The following is a 19,020-nucleotide window of genomic DNA, read 5'->3' as shown; positions in this document are numbered from 1 at the left end:
TCTCCACACAAATGTGTGCAGCCACTAGCCCTGGGTACCTGGCCTCTTGGAGAGCAACAGGCTGGCAGCCTCCCTGGAAGGCAGCCTCTTCCACCAGCAGCAGGCCCCAGGACTCCCTCACTAGGCATCTAATTACCCCATTCTGTCCCTTTGGAGAATGGGAAAAGGCTCTTGTCCCTGTCCTGGCCTTGAGGGAGTCTGGAAGAAGGCGGAGAACGGCATTTCAAACTCTGATGACGCCGATGACCCCTCCCCACTGAGGATGGCTTTCCCATGATCTATTTCTGGGCCTTTACATGACTAGGGAGGCCAATTTAGGCTCAACAGGTTCTTCCACAATTCAGACAGATGTTGCCACACATGCAAGCTGGGTATGACTCTCACCTAACAATATTTGCAATTCCTCATTTAATGTGAGCGAACACACATCACCTAATGGTTAAGAGCCAGGGCTCTGGAGTAAGAGCACCAGGGTTCAAGTCAGGCTTTACCACTTACTAGTGCAAGGTGGTGAGCACCTCCCTGCACTCATTCAGGCATCTGTGAAATGGGAGTAATAACAGCACCTGCCTCCCAAAGTTGCTGGGCTCAAGAGAGAAAATCCATGCAGAGGAGATTAGTCCAGAGCCTGGTAAGGTCTCAAGACATGCGGGTCAGGGCTGTTATCAATGTGCTGGGTCCTTGAATTACAGTCAGTCCCTGGATTATGCACAAGTTCTGTTTGTAAGTCTGTCTTTAAATCGAATTTGTAGGTCAGCTGAAACAGGTACTGTTTGTATCTAACCTCAGTTACTCAGATGTTTGTCTTAGTATATAAGTACACAGCGTACCTTCCTACGCATAAAAAACATCAAAGAAACACTTGCAGATAGGCTAAAACATCTTTCACATAATAACATAGTAATAAAAAAAGAACGTTTTCAAGTGCGCCGCAAAGTAGCACCTGTTTGTTCTTAGGAACCACTGTATGTACCTCAAATTTTTAATAGGCTTTATAGGGGTTGGTTTGCAATGGACATTCGTTAACACCGGGACTGCCTGTACTGAAAGGCTCCCTGGGGTAGGGGCTCTTTACATTTTTGGTGTCCTGGACACCTCTGGCAGTCTAGTGAAGCCTACAGACTGCTTCTCAGAATAGTGTTTCTAGAATGCACAAAATAAAGTACTTAGAATTACATACGGCCAAGTTCACAGGCAGCTTGGATTCTAAGGATGCCAGGTTCAGACCCCTGCCAGAGTGAGGCCTTAGCTCGAGTTTCAGACTGCCCTGAGGTCACTTTGTGGTGCTGTCCCAAACAAAGTGTGACAAAGTAGTCAGCAGCTGTGTCCCAAGGCAGAGGAGGAATCTTGGGAATAACCCTCCTCTCAACACCAGCACTTCCAGACCGTCTCACCTGCTGTACCACTCCGAGAAGAGCCACTCCATCCCTCTGTGGCTCAGCCTGCAATCATGGGATCCCTCCTGTCCCTCAAAAGCCTTACTTAGCACAGACACGTGTACAAGTTTTAGTCTCTGCTCTCAAAGCTCTCAGCTCAGCCAGTCAGAAATTCTAGCTCACTTTCTAACCTCACTATGTCCCACTGCAGGCGATACCTCTCTCCTGATTCCACATCCTTCCAGGGACAGGGCTCAGGAAACCCTAAGTCCCACTTCTGGCAAAACAGAAGAGACATGAAACTGACTTCAGAGATGATTAGAAGGTCAAGGCACAAGGGCCCTGGAGCTCCTCAACTCAACCCCCACTAGCCGACAGAAGAAGAAAGTGAGGCCAGAGATGGGGAGAGATTTGTCTAAGGTCACCTGGAAAGGTGGTGGAGGAGCCAGGGCTTAATCCCGAGGCTTCTGGCCTCCTTCTCTGCCTCCTTCTCTGCCTCCCACTGGAAAACTGAAGGGAAACCCTGAGAGCTGCTCGGGAATTTAATTAGAGACGGAAACCGGAGCCAAGCTCTGCATCCAGGATCTAGACAAGGGCACCTGGTTGGGCACCAAACCCCAGAGCCAGAGAGCGCAGGGAAGAAGAGGGCTGAACTTTGAGGCAGACTGTGACTCTAAATGGGTTCAAGCCTGGGGGACACAGAGCCCTGGAGGAGGCACAAAGTGTCTCTAACTGGTGAAGATGAACTTAGTCTCTGGTCTTGGAATGCTATCTGGAGGAGAAGTAGACTCCCTTCTCCCAGCCCAGCCATTTCAGGGAAATACTTGGGCAGAAAGCTACAGGCAATTAAAAAGCACATCAGTCATTCAGAGTCTGCAGCTGTTGCTCAGACTGTGTGCTCCACACCTGGGGTGGGACAGCGGGGGGCCCCAGAGCACAACCCAGCCCTGAGCATTCAGTAGGGCACCCTGCCCACCTGGCCTCTAGCCATAATCCCCAGCCTCAGCTGGGGTTTGGACACCTGCTCTCCAGCATCTCAAAACATCCTCTCCAGACTGCCACGCTGCTGGGAGCTGGACTTGACTCTAGACTACAGTAGGTGCAAGGTCCTTCACCCAGGAGTCCCAAGGCCCACTGGGGTCTCCCAGGGTTGCTGGTGACACTCATTGGTGGGCCGTTGTCTCCATGACCACTGTCTACACAGCTCTTACTTCATTCACAGTCTGAGATCACTTATACCAGAACCACTGCTAAAAATGCTGGTTCCTGGGCCAAGGTACAGAATCCAAGCCTTTGGGGGCAAGACCTGGGAATCTGCATTTTAATGCATTCCTCTGATAATTCTGATACAACTGAAAGTTTGAGAACCACTGCCCCACAGTGTCCCTGGGCTGCCCGCACTCCTGCTGCCGACCCAACAGCTGTTACAGCTGTGCATGTGGACACAGTTAATCTGATTTCCTATCTGGCAGCTGCACAGCAGGGAAGGGACAGCTGAGGGCCTCAAAAACAAGAGGGAATGAGGTAGGAAGGAATGGGGGCAGGGGAGGCTGTCTATGTGGGAGGGGGTATTCAATTGTTTCTGGGCCCCCTTCTCTCCTTGGGCAGAAATTCCTGCAGGGAGAGAGATGGCTAACCAAGAAGTCCCAAGTATTTATAGAAAACAAAGCTTCCTTTTAGAAACCTCAGGAGCTCCCTAACGCTGAGCCCTAGGGCTTTATTCCCTAGAAGCACAGACTTTAGAGGCACACAGACAAGGCTGTGCATAAGGTTGTGCAGGTTATATACTGCACAAGGGCATCCATCATGAAGGGGCAAATTGAGGCTGAAATCTAGCCCACACTTTAGTTGCCAAGCCATGCACCCTGACATGTGGATGCAGCCACCCAGAAGAAGGGACATTTTTAAAAAAAATTCTCAGAAAGGAGCTTTTGTGTGGGTTAGCAGAGGCCCCCCACACAGACTTGAGTTTGAATCCTGGCTGTTACTTAATCTGTGACCTCGGGCAGGTTCCTTAACTTCTCTGAGTCTTCCTTTTTATAAAAAGTGGCTATTATTGTTTTCCTAAATGAGATGAGGTAAGGAAAGCACCTGATACCCTTGTTACTTAGGCTATAATAATGTTAGTTCCCTTCTGACTCTAGTCTCACTCCTCCTACCTTCCCTGCACCCTGCACCTACACACCCCCCACATAACCAAGCTCTGAATGGTCTGAAGAGCATGAATAAGACTATCCAAGGAAAACAACAAACCCAAACTCCATGGCACTTCCCCACCTCCATAGCATGCCTTCCTGGTACAAGCAGAGTCGCACCCACCTTCAGTGGAGAAAGGGAACCCCCCTCCATGCCTTCCCACAACACCCTGCACATTGCTCAACCATCAGCTTGACCCAGTCCAGGAGAGAGGGGAACCCAGGGCCCAAAGAACAGAGGTCAGGGATTCCCCAGCTCTGTGACCTTGGGAATCCCACACCAGAGGCCGAGCTCCCAAGCTCCCCAAGCCAGCCCAGGCTGGATGGTACTGGTGCCACTGTGCACTGGGTTGTTGAGGGGATAGCCAGGCAGAGACCCCTCAGTCAAGGAGGACCTCTGATGATCACTATTAGAAGCTGCAATCTGTCCCCTTCCTTAGGTTGGCTAAGGCTCTGGCTCACCCGCTGGGGCATCTCACCATAGCTATCTATTCACCAGAAAGCCAAGCCCCAGAATAGAACCCAGGGATCCTGCCACCGGCCTTGAACACCACCCGCCTCATGCCAACATTCATTCATCCATGTGCCAGGCACTGTGCTGGATGCCGGTAAAAGAGCAGTGAGTGAGACTGCCCAGAGAACAAGGAATGCCCCTAAAATAGGGTTCCAAAGACATGCTGCTGGAGGTGACAGGTCGGCACCCACCCTGCAGATCCCTTTACTCCAATCCCTTGGGCCAGGAGGCCTGCTCTAGACAGCACCCAAGAAAGCATCCCTGGACACCTGCTCTTTCAGCCACAGGCTTTTACACCCTGTTTGGAGACTGATCAAGATATGAGGAGGGGAGACAGCAAAGGGAAACACCAGGCTGCCCAGGGCCTCATGGCTATGTTGTTTATCTGGGGTGGATTTTTTTTTAACCCAAAGGTTAAAGCGTTTCTATTTGAAACATCTGTTTACATTCCAGAGTCCAAAAAAAAAAAGACAAGGCAGCCGAGTTCCAGGCCTATATCTGTCCCCAGCCACGTCACAGACACACAGCATCAGAGCTACGCAGGGGGAACATTCTTAGCCCTGTCCCCGAGCCGCTGAGGTGACTCACAACTCCCTCCTGCCAGCATGGGCCACACCACCGCTCAGAGGCTGGGCAATCTGGGTGGGGGGAAGGGTGGACAGAGACCCAAGAAAACCGGCCGGGGGTCTGTGAAGGGGCAGGCAGCCTAGGGAGGGGACGGGCGCAGATCCAGCTTGCAAGGTTTCTGGGGGTCTAATTTGAAAAGAGGCACAAGAACAAGGTGAAGAAGAAAAGTTCAGGCCGACTGCCCGCTGCTGCTGGGAGGCAAGGGACAGCGGGACAGAGCAGGATGGGTAAACCAATACAACATTCACTAAGCAGGATAGAGTGGCCCCTAAGCAGATGCTCTGCATGGCCAGCCCTTTGCCTTCCAAGAGACTACCATTAAGTCCTGGAGGCTCTGGGGTAAGGGTCAGCAGGCAGGGCCTTTAAAGGTGTAGAGTCAACTAGACCAGGGGTATGACCAGCCCTGTAGGTTTATACCCCTCTCCTAGAGGACTGTGTGGGGACCTGGTAGGGCTGGTCCTCAAGGATATACCCCCATCCCAGGGGATCCTGTAGGGCTGGCCCCCAGGGTCATGCCCCTATACAAGGAGACTGCATGAGCATCCCTGCCCATGCAGATGGCAGGCCTTGTTGCAAGGGTTTCCCAAATCTTCCTAAAACATATATCCTATGACATTTTCCAGTCCAGCTGCAACCTTATCCCTGGACAGCTCAGAGCCAAATCACAGGTACCTACAGAGGCATGCAGCTTCTGTTTTCTAATTCAAGGCCTGGGACCCACACCCGAGTGCCAACCCACTGCCAGGAGGGGCCAAGCAGGCAAGAGTCCAGCAGGCTCCTCCCTAGAGGAAGCATCTTGTGGTGCCGGCCTGGTGGGGAAGCTGTGCCAGAAAGACCTGATGCTGCCAACAGGTTCCTGTGTGGGAGGGAATAGCCCAGCTCTGGGGGACCCCACCTCCAACTAAGAAAAAAGTTCCTGCTGAGAAGGTGAGGGGGTTAGGGGGTTCTCAAGGCCTTGTGAGCCTGAGTAACCCTTCCTCATGAGATGGGAATAAACAGAGGCCTGGGGCAAGGAGAGATACAAGGGGAGCCAGGAGCTAAGGCAGCCAAGGCCTCCGACATCCCAGCTGTCAGCCATCGGCATAACATGACCACGACTTCACTGAGCCTCCTTCCTAAGCGTCTGATTTTCAGGGAACCCCTCTGACTGGGGACTTGGGGAAACTGCTGCACTTTATCCCTTAAACACCAGGATCCAGCAAGAGGGGGTGGGGTGGACACCTCAGCTATGGTTTCTTCCCCTGCCCAAGCCCGGGGAGCAGGCAGCCTGCAGGCAGGTTGCTGACCCACTTCCTCCCTTCTGACCATGGTGCCAAGTAGGCCAGGATGCTCTAGTAACCCTCTATCCCTACTAGGGGTGCCGACCCTGCCAGAGGCCAAAGGTACTTGCAGAGATGCAAAGTGCAGCCGGGGGCGTGGTAGGAGGGCAGGTCTGAACCAGGGAGGACAGGGACATCAGGCTGGGAAGCCCTGCTCTGTGAGTATGGCTCCCCTCACCTCATGTATTCACAACAAAGACCTCAAGAAAGACCTAACAAACAGGACCCTGTCTGGGCAAGGCCAGGAGCCAGGTGCTCAGTCCCAGGGGCAGGGATGCCCAACAGCAGAGAGCAGGCAGGGACACGGATGCACTTACCTGCCACAGGGATGCTGTGTAGAGGAGTACGCGGCAGGATTTCCAAGGATGGCTCCCGGCCTGACATTCCATCTGCTGAGAAACACGATTCCGTCTCATAGATGGTCTGCAGCATCTCCACGAGCCCCTGGGCCTTGGGCACCAGCAGCATGCCAGAGAAGGGGCCGCCCGAGGCGGGAGCCAGCCAGCGGAAAGGTGGTCGGGCGGGGCCCTCACTGCTCAGGGGCTCCCTCAGGCCACTGCTGTGGGGACCCGTGCTGTGGGAGGTGCCTCATCCGGCCCGGGTGCTCCTCTCAGCAGGAGGAGCCAAGAGGCTCCCAGGCTGCAGGCCTAGTTCTCCTCTAGAGGGGCATTCACCACCAGGCCTGTCCCCCGTTCCCTGAGCTGGGGTGTCGAGGAGCACTCAGGGGACAGGAAGGGGAACTCGGCGGGCAGGCAGGCTATGCGTTCCCTCCCTGCACTGGGTGACAGCTCTGGGACCGGCTCCCTGCTCCTCCTTCCCGAATGAGCCGCCGGCAGCTGGCAGGAGACTGAAATAGCAGTTGGGGGAGGGCCTTGTCTATAAATAGGTGGAGCATGCTCAGGGAGCCGCAGGCCCACTGCCAGGGCTCCTGGCCCGGCGGAGGCCCCATGGGGGGAGGCGCGTTCCTCCCCAGGAGGAAGCGTCAGGGAGGGGGATGGGAATGGGGAGGGCCTGCACTCAGGGCCAAGGCCACAGAGCTAGGTGGCGGCCAGAGGTTGGGGCGGGGACGGGCACAGGCCGGAGTACCCGGTCTCCCCGGCCTCCAAGCTGCTCTGGCCGCTGCCCTTGGCAGGCGAGGGGTTGGAGACCAGCAAGCCAGATTCCACCCTGTCTTTCCTCTAGATGCCTAGAGCAGGTAAAGGAAGTGGGAGGGTATGGAAGAGGGTGGCAGGCAGGGCCACTTGGCCTAACCTCGCATCTTCCCTGGAGCCCTTCTAACAGCTAGATAGGCATCTGGTTAGCTTCTGCACTGCGCCCGGCCCCCGCCACCCTGTGGCAGAGCAGGGAGGTGTCTCCCCAACCCCTCAACCAGCAGGGCGACCCCTGAGGATCGGCTAAATGGCAGATCCCTCCCACTCATTCTGTGTCGTCACTTCCAGAGACTGCTGAGCTTCCTTCCAGGGAATAGGGAGACTTCCTGGGCAGGCCTCGCCCTAGCCCAGGGAAGGGGACCTTGTGGCACCTGCCCATTCTCAGAGCACAGGTAGCACTTTCCAAGCAATGTGCCAGGTGCAATGCTAAAAGCATTATGTCTCATTTATTCTGCATGACAACCTCAGGAGGCAGGTACTGATAGGAAAACCGAGGCACCACTGCTTAAATGGGAGGGCTGCTTAGAATGTCTGAGGCTCAAGTTTGAGCACTAACCACCACAGTCCACCCTCCCGCGCAAGAGAGCTCAACAATCTGCCCCAGGGTTCCCATTAATAGGCACAATGACCCCAATAGTCAGGTAGGAAAAGACTTGAGATTGGAGTCCCTCCAAGAAGAGTCAAGAGGCCAGCATCCAGCCCCTTCCCCCAGACCTCAGGCCTGGTAGATCACCCCCTGCTCCTGGGCCCTGCTGGGCCCTGGGGCTGAGGCAACATGAGGACTGGCCACCCCTTCTCCTCAGGCTGTGCCTCCCACTGGTGCAGAGATCTCACTTGGCCCCCTGACCTCACTGGAGACTTTTAATAGCCTGGTTATTTCTGGGTCTGTATCCCCCTCCCCCTTCCTGATGTCACAGTTGCTATTTTAGAGCCCCCTCTGGCCCCTCCTTGCCCCCTACTCCAGGCATGGAGCCAGGGACACCTGTCCTTTCCCTGGACTGGATGACCTCACTCTCCTGTCAGGAGCCCAGGAGGAGCTGGCCAACCAAGGACACAGTGGCTGAGGCTCCTGGAGCCCGTCTTCCCAGCTGGCCTCTGCCCTCAGGTGGAGGAGCATATGGACAGGGGCCGGCTTTCCCATCCCAGACTGGCTGGCTGGTGTGTATGGTGGAGGGGGTAAAGGAAGTGTTGGACCAGGAACTAAACAGGGGCCTAGAGCCTCGATTTCTCAGCCAGGAGAAACTGTAGAAAAGGGGTGATGAGGCAGTGCTCCCCACAGGGGTTTAGCCCTGGCAGACACCACCCTTGCCTGAACCTCATCCTGGCCAATCACACCCTCTCAAGAGGGAGGCCAAGGCTCCCTTAGCTGGGTGATGGGCAGCAGACTCAAGGGAGCCCAGAAAGCTGGGGGAAGCAGCCCCTCCCTGCCCAGGTCTCCACCCACCCAGGCTAGGAGCAACTGGAAGGGCTGGCTAGCCCTGCCCTGGCTCTCTCTGCCAGCCCCAGGCACAGGAGAGGATGGCAGGGGAGCCTTGTTCTGGAGAAGAGGAATACATCAGTTATAATTCAAAAGCAGGGCCCCCAGAACTTGGGGCAGCCAGATGCCAAGAAAAGAGAGCTTTCTACTTAGGGAAGACAGTAGGACCCAGGAGACTGGGCAGCCAGAGGGGGCCAGGGCTAGGAGCTCAGGGCAGCTCCCAGCACTATTACCACTTACAGTAACAGCATAAAGTGGGAAATGAAGTGTAGATACAACCAGACTATCCTCCATGCAATTCCCAGAATCCAGGGGAACAAGAGAAAAGGTCTAGGGTGAGGACAAGTATCTTTCTTTCTTCTCCTGAGAGTCAGGTGATGCTATAAGATCTTCCTCGTGTCTAATCTCAATCCTTCCTGCTATAGCCCCTTTCCCCTTGGTTCATTTCTCCATACCCACCCATCCTGCTCCTCCATGTGTCATCCCACAAACCCTATGGAGCATGGGTCAGATGAGCATTGTGCAGTGCCAGCACCAACCTCCACAGGCTGTAATGACCCCATCCCCTTCCTTGGAATCTAGAAGAAAGGAAGAGCCCAACGCTGGCTCCTTGAACTCTTCCAGGCTCCCTTTCCTGGGCCCAAAAGGCTGGGTTGGGGCCTCTTCTTCAAGCAAGGAGTACCTTTTCCACAGTACGAAAAGTCAAGGACTGTCCCAAGAGCACCCCAGAGTGTGGGGTGCCAGCCACCCTGGGGCCCTGGAGACATCATGCCTGCCTGCCCTCCATTTTTCTCCTTCTCTTCAAGCCAAGTTGTGCCAGAGCCCATCTGCATTGCCTGAGAGCTGGGTTCCATGCTAGGTGCTGGCTGAACCCTCTCAATTGGAACCAAGTCCAGGAAAAATGGAAAATCTACTTTGGCATCTTCCATCTCCTCTCAGGGTTGACCCTGCCTCCTCTGACCTTCCCATTCTAAGCCTTCAATCTCTTTGGAACAATAGAACAGAGAAGAGAAGGGTGGAGCAGATCCCAACCCACGGTGAGCACAAAGGTGTGGTGGGGGCTCTGAGCAGGAGAGAGACCACCAGGAGTCCATTTCCCAGACCCCGGCCCCATGCCGGCACTGACCCACTTTCTCCTCCATGGGGCTGGATGCCTGCCTTCCCCAGGGGCTCAGAGGCAGAGCCCAAGGCTGGGAGGAGGGACGCCGAAGTTCTTGGCTCCACCCCACACCCATGCCCCAGTTTTTCTGGTCACCCAGAAAGGAGGGAGAAGCTGCCCGCCTGCCCGCCCGCCTGGGAAAGGGAAGTAAAGAAAGTGTGGAGGGCGCTGGGAACTGCTGGGCGGGCAGGTGTTGTTATGAGGCTTGTCTCCCTCCCACACTGGGGATAAGGAACCTAGCCGCCTCCTCCCAGGCCCCCAGTCACCAGCCAGAATGGCTCATGTAGCCGGCCCTCACTCTTACACTTTCCTCTGGGCAGTGACCACAGCAGGCGAAGGTCCGGGGTCCCCTGGCAGCTCCTCCAACCTGCCCAGCCCAAGCCCGGCAGGGGAGATCCTGTCAGTCCTCTAAACGGACTGAGGAGAACATGCAGAAATGATCAGTTCCAGAAAAATAAAGAAAGCCTCAATCCTCCAGCCCTCTCTTGCTTAAAGAGAAGCTGGAGACCAAGGAATAGTCTCCTCAGGGAAACAAGCAGCCCCATCGACGGCCTTCGCAGGTACCCCAGAACTGCAACTTAAGGCCAAATGCTGGCGTTTCACCCAGCCCAGAGGTGCCAGCCCAGAGATAAGTAGATCAGCTCCCACTACTGGGGAGGAAGGGAATCCCTGGACTAGGGTGTACACTGCTCAGTCTCCATCAGCCGCCCCTTACCCAGAACGCTCTTTTACTAACTTGACTGCCATGTGGGCAGGGATGGGCCATCTATTTTCCTTCTATTCCCCACAGGGTCAAGCCCAGGGTTTGGGGTGTTGGCGATACTCAGCAAGGACTTGCCAAATGGAAGCGCTCCTGTACTTAGAGGAACTGGGGGGAAGCCGAGGGGCCAGTAGAAAACTCTGTGCCCTTACCCAGCCCTGCTGCTCTGCACCCCAAAGAAAGAAGAAGAACAGTTCAGGGGTATGGAAGAAAACGGTGGGAGATGTTCAGGGCTGGGGTACCCAAGCCCAAGGGACAAACTATTCCCATCATTCCCCCCTGCCCCACCCCCTGCATTGTGGCCCCATACTCTTCTTTCTTGGGGCTCCAGAAGCTCTCTGCGGGGTGTCCACAGGGGAAGTGGACACCCACGTGCTCAGGCTACAATTGTGGTTTCATTTTACTTCCGTGGAGTCCCAAGGCACGTGGCTTCCAGGCTTCTGCCAGGCACCCACAGCCCTACCCCAGATGCCATCCTGCGCTCTGGGAATAGCAGATGCTGGGCCCCTCGAAGAGGAAGAGCTGTGTGGAGGCTGGCTGGCTCCCTAGCCCAGGGTGGCTGAAACCCTACAATTGGGAGTCAGTCCCAGAACCCTGGGGAAACTATGGGAAGGGCCTCAGGTTGATGTCCCCAAGCCCTGATCCTGGCCTCTCAACAATCCTAGAGTGAGGTTTCCAGTCCCAGGCCCCCTCCCTCGGGACCTCCCTCCCAAACACAGGGAAGGCTGCATCTCCCCCTACTGGGGGAGCTGGAAAGCCAGCCAGGGAGGCTGATTCCATAGGCCCACTCAGAGGCCCATACTGGGCAGGGGCTCAGCAACTGCTCCCAAGCTGCCTGCCTCCTGGGCTGGAGGCACCTCCACCTACCACCACACTCCTCCCAGCCTCAGCAGAAGTGTCTGCAAGAGGAATTCAGACCACTAGTGTCTGGAAAGGGAACCCAGTAACTTCATCCATCCTGGGTTGATTATTTTAGTCTTTTGTTGCAATTGAATAAAACACCAAAGCAAGGAAACATCCTTTCCGAGCCACGAACTGCTGCCTCTGGGCAGATTCTGTTCCCTTGGCCAAGGGTTAGATCCAGCCCCAGTGTGAAGTGAGGACTGGAGGTGGCTTCTGGACAGGTCAGCCTAGTTCAAAGGAAAGGAGCAGCTGGCCCTACCACCATGCACAAGTGGCCCTGCCAGGGGCAGGCAGAGACAGGCAAGGGACTAACGAGAAGCCACTACAGGCCTCTCCTTTCCCTTGCGAATCCAGCCTAAGAAGGGGAAGCAGAAAGTCAGGTCTTGACAGCCCACCTTGGTGGGCCTCAGGAGCCTGGCCTCCGCCAGCTGACACTCTCCTATCTACAGCCCATGCCCAGGGTGAGTCTTGGTGTAGAAGTGGGGCGGGGGCACAGATTTGACCACAATAAATGGCACACAGCCAACCAATCCACCAGCCCCCAGCTTCCCTGCATCGGCTGGAATCCCGAGGATCCTGGGTCAGGGCTTCTCCCACACATCGCCAGCCTGGGACACCCACAACAGATAGCCTCAGATCCCCAGCCAACTGAAGATGGAAGATGGGGGTGGCCTGCATTCCTCCCTGATATGGCTTCTGTATCATCTAGCAAATGGGTTTCATCTCAGGCTTTAGTTTCTCTACACCCAAAAGGAGAAAAAACATTCTTCTACCCTTCAGAAAACAATGTGGGGATACGGGGGTTAAAGTTGAGCAAGATTAACTCTGAACCTTTAAGGCTGTGCAGAAGAGAAGGAGACAGCCAAGGAGAGAAGGCAGTTATTATTCTGACCACAGTGACCCATGACCCCCTGGGAAACTCCTGAGGGTCCAGCTCAGGCCACTTGGACACATACTCATGGGCACACACCCAAACCCACCCGTGCAGAAAGCTGCCTGGCGTCCCACCCATGGACTATTTCTGGCTGCACTGGGCAGGGTCCTAGTTGCAGAGAGGAATAGAAAATCTCTGAGCCGAAGGTCCCAAATTAGGAATCCACCATGTCCAGGGCAAAGAGGCAGAGGGGTAGTCTACCTGAACTCTGAGGAGAGAACGGAGACTCCTCTACAAACAGATCACCCTGCCTATCCCAATATCATACCTCCGCATCACAGAGGGTAAGACCTGAGGCCCTGCAAACCTCCCCCAAGAAAAAAGTCTGGAACCCAAAGAAACACTCCACCAAGAAAAGAAACCATTACCACAAAGAGGAAGCCGGCCATTCAGAATATAGTAAGAAAATTCTTCCAGATCATCCCTGGCCTGCCAAGAGCAATTAAGGGGTGCACAACCCCCTCAGGCCTGCCTGTCTCAGCTAACAGGGCAGGACGGAGTTGGCATTTATGCCCCTGAGTTGAGAGGGCAGGCAAAGGACAGAGTTGGACCCAGGGCCGGGGGGACTGTCAGCCCAGCAAGTCCCAGGTCCACTTCCTGGTCAAAACCTCTATTTGCCTCTGCCCTTGACTTGCAACCCTTCTCCACTCCTGATGCCCTGGTTCCCTGACAGCTCAGAGACCCTGAAGGCCTGGGCTGGACACCCACACAGCCCATCGCACCCAAAGCTACTCCAGGGTGCTCTTTCCAGCCTCCCAGTTCTTACCCGACTCGTTGGGAGAGTTCATGCCGGCTTGGGGCCCGCAGGAAACTGGCGTTGGGGGCTGGGGCAGGAGAGGGTGGAGCTGCAGTGATGTCAAGAGAGACAGACGATAACAGACAGACGGACAGACGGGACGGGAGCCCGGGGCCGCCGTGCCTCTAATGCCCATCCAAGGCCATCCTTCGGGCGAGGCGGTCAGGCACTCAGAACGGCATCCCTGGGGAGAGACGGAGCAGGGTTAGACCCCCAACTCAAGAATCTTGAGAGTTGAAGGAAACCTGGGACAGACAGGGAGGGACACCTTCCCAGGGGCACAGAAGGGGGGTCACCAAAACTGGGCCAGAAGCCTGGCTTCTTCTCTTCCTAATCGGTGAGGCTTCCAGCACCCAAAAGAATGGGAAATGGCTACAGTGGCCCCACCCAAACTCCTTTTCAAGTGTCAGTGTCCACTGCCTGGTGGGGAGACCTTATCCACTCCCAAAGGTGCCTGATGTGGGACTGGGTACGGGCCAGTGGAGAAAATGCAGGCAGGGTTCTGAACTCTGTCTCCAGCAATGGTGGGATACAGGGCTGATCTGGGTCTCCGGAAGAGGTTAAGGGAGCAACTGGTATCCCAGCCCCAGTAACCTGAGCTGGGACTCTCAAAGAGAGAGTCATTTCTCCCCACTTTCTGATCCTTGTGCCACTCCAACTCTGGGATGTGGATGTTTCTCTTTTGATCTTTCCCATTCAAAAACGGGTTAGGACAAGATGATAACTGCCTCCCTTCTATCCAGAACCCACGCCATTTCTAGGAATTTGGAAAGGCAGAGACACCCACCTGCGCCACCACCACAGGGGGTAGGGTCCAGGGCCCAAGCCCAAGGCTGTTGGGTGTGTTGTCCAGGTCGTGCCTGGTCAAGGAGGCCTGGCCCAGGGAGATGTGAAATCTAGCTCCTACTCTGCCTGCCAAGCCACGGGCCTGACACAGACTGGATGAACCTAGAACAAGGGCCCCTTTTCTCCAGTTTGCACAAAGGCACCAAAAGGCCCTGCAGTGGCCCAGCCTAGTTCAATATAGTAATGAAGGATGACCCAGGATTACATGACCATGGCTTTGTCCCTACTCCTCCATCCCCCCTCTAGCCCCATCACTAGTCCCCAAGCTTCAGAGCTACACACACCTACCTGGGCCCATCCCTAAACAGCCCACGATCCACCCAGACATGATCTCATTCATTTTCTTCCAAATGAAGAAAGCGAGGTAGCAGGAAGCAATCAGATGAGGCTGAGAGGAGCTGCATGTTTAAGTCCTAACTGTGCTCCCCAAGCTTCAAGAAGACAATCAGCTCTGGCCCCTGGATAGCCCCACTTCCCATCCCAGCAGGCCTGATTCTCAGTAAGCCTTAAATATGCATTGATTCCCAGGGATGGGCTCCATTTGGGGCCCAGAAGCCCAAAGGTCAGCTACAGCAGGGACACAAGAACACAGACGCACGTGCATACACACGCTAGGAAGACCTGAAGGCGTAGGCCCACTGCCCCCTGCTCTCACCCACGGGGCTTGGATTCTGGATTCTAAAACTGGAGGAAGGTGTGCTCAGATGGTATGGGAGAGGGGAGCAGGGTCAAAGGGGCTGAACTGCTCCTGGAGCACAGGTATGGGGTAAGAACAAAAGAGGCTGTGCAGGACTAGGGCTAAGCTCAGGAATGTGGCAGGTGGGGCTATTGGTGCCCTGGCAGGGCCCATGTGGCAGGCAGCTCAGCCTGTGCCCACACCAGGGCTGGCACCCAGTACCACTCACACCCTTTCCCGTGGGCTGGGGAACACAGGTTCAGAAATTCCCACGACTCCCAGCAGCCTGAGTGGCCCAGCCTATCTCCTTAGAGAAAGGCACCTCCACAGCAGGATGCTCAGAAGGGGCAGAAGCCTCCAATGGTACAAAAACCAGGTCAAGATCAGCCGCCCGTCCCTATCGTCCTTACTTATCCACCCTATCTCTGGGTCTTAAAAGGTGCTGATCCTCACTCACTGGGGGAGGGGAGAAAGGGAAGGACTCCCAGAACCCACAATGGGCTCAAGCCTTGATTATGCTCCACTTCTCCCCACCCTGCAGGACTTCGCAGGACCCCTGTGTCCCATCCACCAGCAAAGCCCCAGAGAGTGTCTGCCAACAGCCCATTGGCCTCCAAAGTGAACAACAGTCATGGGCCAAGGCCTCCTGGGAAACAAAGCAGCATTCATGGCCTGATAGGCCAGGCATAGATTCTTGTCTGGGGTGGGGCATGAAGGGGAAAGAGGGCAGCCTGATGGGTAAAACCTAAGCTATCTGTTTCTTCCTCTGCCAGGGAAACACGCTGACCATTATTACATGACCCTCTGCGTGGGCACCCAAGGACCAGCAGTTGTGTGGCTCCTGGACCCCCCAACACTTAGGGGTCAAACTCTGCTTCCATGGGGTCATAAAGAGGCAGACTCCAGGGCACTGGCCCTTGTTGCTGACTCTCTTTTTCCAAACAGACCTCTGTCCCACTCCAGGATCCAAACCCACCTCCTACCACCAGCCAGGACAGTAGGTCAAGGAAGAGTGACGGAAACAGGCTGCTTCTCACCCTACAGCTCACAGCTAAGCTGGGGGTGGTGGTGGTAGAACAGAAACCTAGGGAGACACCCCCCACCCCACTCAGGAGCAATAAAAACTGGCAGGGGTGGGAGGAGAAGGGCAGACAGTGAGGGAGCCAAGAGGCAACACAGTGCCCCAAGGCCACAAGTTCACAAGGTTGCCCTGGAGGAATCTTGTCCCTCAAACAACTCCCTCTGAATTCCTGGGAAGTAAGGTGTCCCTGCCAGGGTCTCCAGAACTTGGACTCCCGTACTACCATGCAACCCCCTCCTGACACACCAGCTCTGGCCCTGCTACAGGTAAGCGCAAGTCCCAAGCACGCAGGCCAGGCTAGGGCCGCGCCCCCCCACCACCCCTTAGTTCATACATAGCAGGGTTGAGACCCGGGAAAGCAGGAGTCTGAACCAAGTCCTATGAGCCTGAGATTGCTTCATTTTGCCCCTAAGGACTTCATCAAAAACGAACAAGCCCAGACATCCATCCCATCCCAAGGCCCTAAGGACCTTGCATCTTGACCCCTCCTGAGCATGGCCACAGCAGGCCGCTTTCCCCAGCCCCCAGGAGCTTCCCTCACCTTTTGCCTCCCCCAAACTGAGACAACAGATCCCTGAGAAGATCTGAGTTGTGCAGGGTGGCTGACTTGGACAGACAGGTCCCAAACTAGGGGAAAGGCAGGGCAAGAGGGGAGGAAAAAAGGCACCAGGCTGACAAATTCATTTTTGCAATAGGCCCATTTCTGTTTGTCTGCTCAGACGCAGCTCCAGGCATCTGCACAAGCCAGATGGAGGAGGCTGCTATTTCTAGAAAAAAAAAAAAAAAAAAAGGGGGTGAGAGGGGAGGGAGCAGGCGGAGGCGGAGGGCGGAAGACTGGGTCTGTTTGCCCTAAAACCCCAGGCAGAACAATACCCCCCTCCCAGCCCTATCAGACAGGGTCCCCAATCAAGACGAAAAGGGCTGGGGCTGGTGGGGGGGGAAGTAGGGTGGGAGGAAGAGCAACAGAGAAAGTTTAATGAACTGGAGGCAGCTACGATAGGCCCCCTCATGGCCTGCATCAGGTTTTCATTCATGAGCAAGCTACAGTGCTCCAAAAATGCCAAGAACCGCCCCCCCTCACTGCCTGCCCCCCCCCCCAACAGGAGTGTGTCCTCTAGCAGGCTGGCTGAGCCTGATGCCGCTCCAGACATCCCTCCTCACAGAGATTTGAGTAGGAAGAATTAATTATTAAAGAGCAGCTGGTACTTCGGTAGCAACTGAACTCCCCCCAGCTCCTCACACGGACCACCCCCTTATGTGAAACAAATGACCCCTCCACCCCCAGGCCCCTTTTCTAAACACACAAACTAAGATGCCACCCCTAGGGAAAGGAAAGCAAACCTTTGTCTCTACAGCTACTTGGGGTGGGTGGGGCATGTGATACTGCTGCCCCCCCCACCCGTGGAATTACACCATCCAGTGAAAGGAGAAGGAAATATTGGGGAGAAGGGAAGGCTGGCATAGAGCTAACATTTCCTCTGTTCTTGCCCCCAAGGAACTTACAGCTGGTACCCTTCTCTCTGGCCCCTGGGGTGCATACACGACAGAGGGGAGATGCTGTGGCGTCCACCCCTTAACTCAGAAAGACCTCTGCCTGCCTTGTCAAGACAGCCCAAGTCCAAGTCCAAGGGGGACAGAGGGTAAAGAAAAGGTTCAAGAAAAGGGGCAGGGGACAAACCAGGCTTTCCCCAAGCCTAGTGTTTAGCAAGGGAAAGGAGGAGGAAAGACTGGAATGAAGAAACAGGCAGTCCCCAAACGTTCACCCGCCAAACCCAGCCCAACCCAGCATCTCCCGAGCCAGCAGGGACTCAGCAGCTGGAGACCCTGCCCACAAGCCCTGAGCATAAGAGGAGGCCCAGGGCAGGGCACAGCCCCATCGCTAATCCTCTAGGGCAGTCTGGCCAGGGGTCCCTCTGGCCAAGACTTCTGGCCTTCGCATCCCCTGTCTCCTTTTGTTCCTGAGATCTGGCTCCATCCTCCCCTCCCAACTGGATCTTGAACCCAATAATCCACCCCCTCACCCAACCTCCAGGGCCAATTTCAAGTTCGAGAAGCAAGGTGGTCACTGTCAAGAGTGGTGGGTCTGGTTAGTGTTAACCACCACCCCCCAAAAAAAGCAACTGCAGCTGCTAAACCTCCCCTTTAGGGACAGCTCAGAGTGGTGGGCTATCAGGTGGTCACATCCTCCCCAGATGCGGCTCCCTCATCCTCTCCCCCGCCCCAGGCACCCAGATTAATTACTTATCTATCACTCAGCCAGTTCTCATCTTCCCCAGGGCCCTAGGGGTGGGTAGGGTAGCAGATTCCCCCAAGTTACAAGACACTGGCAGCGCCCACTCCTCCATGAGATACAGACCCAGGATGAAAAATGGGGGGCATCCACCCCAGACAAGAAGGGAAAGGAGAACCATTTCACCTCCTAGCTCGCTCGCTCGCTCGCGCTCTCTCTCTCTGACTTCAGGGTGTCAGACAGGAGAAGAGGGTGGGAACAAACGCAGTAACGCCTCACGGGGAGGAGGTGAGAATAATGGGGGAGAGAAGTCGGGTGGGCTAAGCAATCCCCCTCCTCAAGCACGGAAGTCGAAGACACAAAATCAAGGATGCGTTTTTAGGTATGTGTAGAAGCGCTGTGCGGTAGGCAGCGCCCCTCACCTCAGTGTAGCAAAAGAGTCTCCAGAAAAGAGGGGACTGCACGGAATCTGGGTGCAGGCTCAAACGGCTCTGCAACGCAGCATAAGCCGCAGGGCGACTCAGACAGCGCCGGCCCGTCTCAGGGCCATTTGGGGGCGCGGGTCCCGGGAAGGTAGGCCCCTCCCTTACCTGCAGGGGAGGCGCCCCTGCATGGGAGGAGCCGGGAGGGTGGGGAGAGGTGCGCGAACAAACCCGAGGCCCTTCTCCCGGACAGGCGATCTCCCCCAGGAGCGCCGGCTGGCACCCGGGCGCCGGGAGGAAGGAAGGGGGGCGCGGAGCGAGCGCGCGCGCGGGGAGCTCGCGGGCAGCCAAAGCCGGGGAAGGGCGCCGCCTCGCGCGCTGGGGGTCGAGGGGGACTGGGATCTGGGTGGTGCGGCGCGCTCACCCCCTGCGACTCGAGCTCCGGCTTCGCGGGCGGCGGCGGCAGCAGCGGCGGCGGCAGCAGCGGCAGCGCCTCCTCGACGGCTCCTCCATCTTTGCGGCGGCTCCTCCGGCTCCGCTCGCCGCCGCCACCA

At 55.9% G+C, this 19,020-nt stretch overlaps 1 protein-coding gene across 8 annotated transcripts in view; it reads right to left on the bottom strand.

The window, feature by feature from the left end:
- The window catches only part of HDAC5 (histone deacetylase 5), a 37,561-nt gene extending 18,541 nt beyond the window's left edge, over window positions 1-19,020 (bottom strand). For 2 of the 8 annotated variants that reach the window (XM_064270266.1, XM_064270272.1), the window contains exons 1-3: window positions 18,891-19,019; window positions 13,182-13,395; window positions 6,349-6,420 (exon numbers count right to left, since the gene is read on the bottom strand). In XM_064270266.1, the coding sequence (XP_064126336.1) occupies window positions 6,349-6,420; window positions 13,182-13,347 (238 nt within the window). In that variant the 5' untranslated portion in view covers window positions 13,348-13,395; window positions 18,891-19,019. Of the gene's footprint in view, window positions 1-6,348; window positions 6,424-13,181; window positions 13,396-18,890 lie in introns of all 8 variants that reach the window. The other 6 variants (XM_064270267.1, XM_064270269.1, XM_064270273.1 and 3 more) reach the window with 5 other exon arrangements.

This window comes from Loxodonta africana, chromosome 18, assembly GCF_030014295.1.
Source record: "Loxodonta africana isolate mLoxAfr1 chromosome 18, mLoxAfr1.hap2, whole genome shotgun sequence".
In the NCBI taxonomy this organism is placed as follows: Eukaryota; Metazoa; Chordata; class Mammalia; order Proboscidea; family Elephantidae; genus Loxodonta; species Loxodonta africana.
The sequence above is the reverse complement of the archived record's forward strand: the minus strand, read 5'-3'. Positions and strand labels throughout refer to the sequence as shown.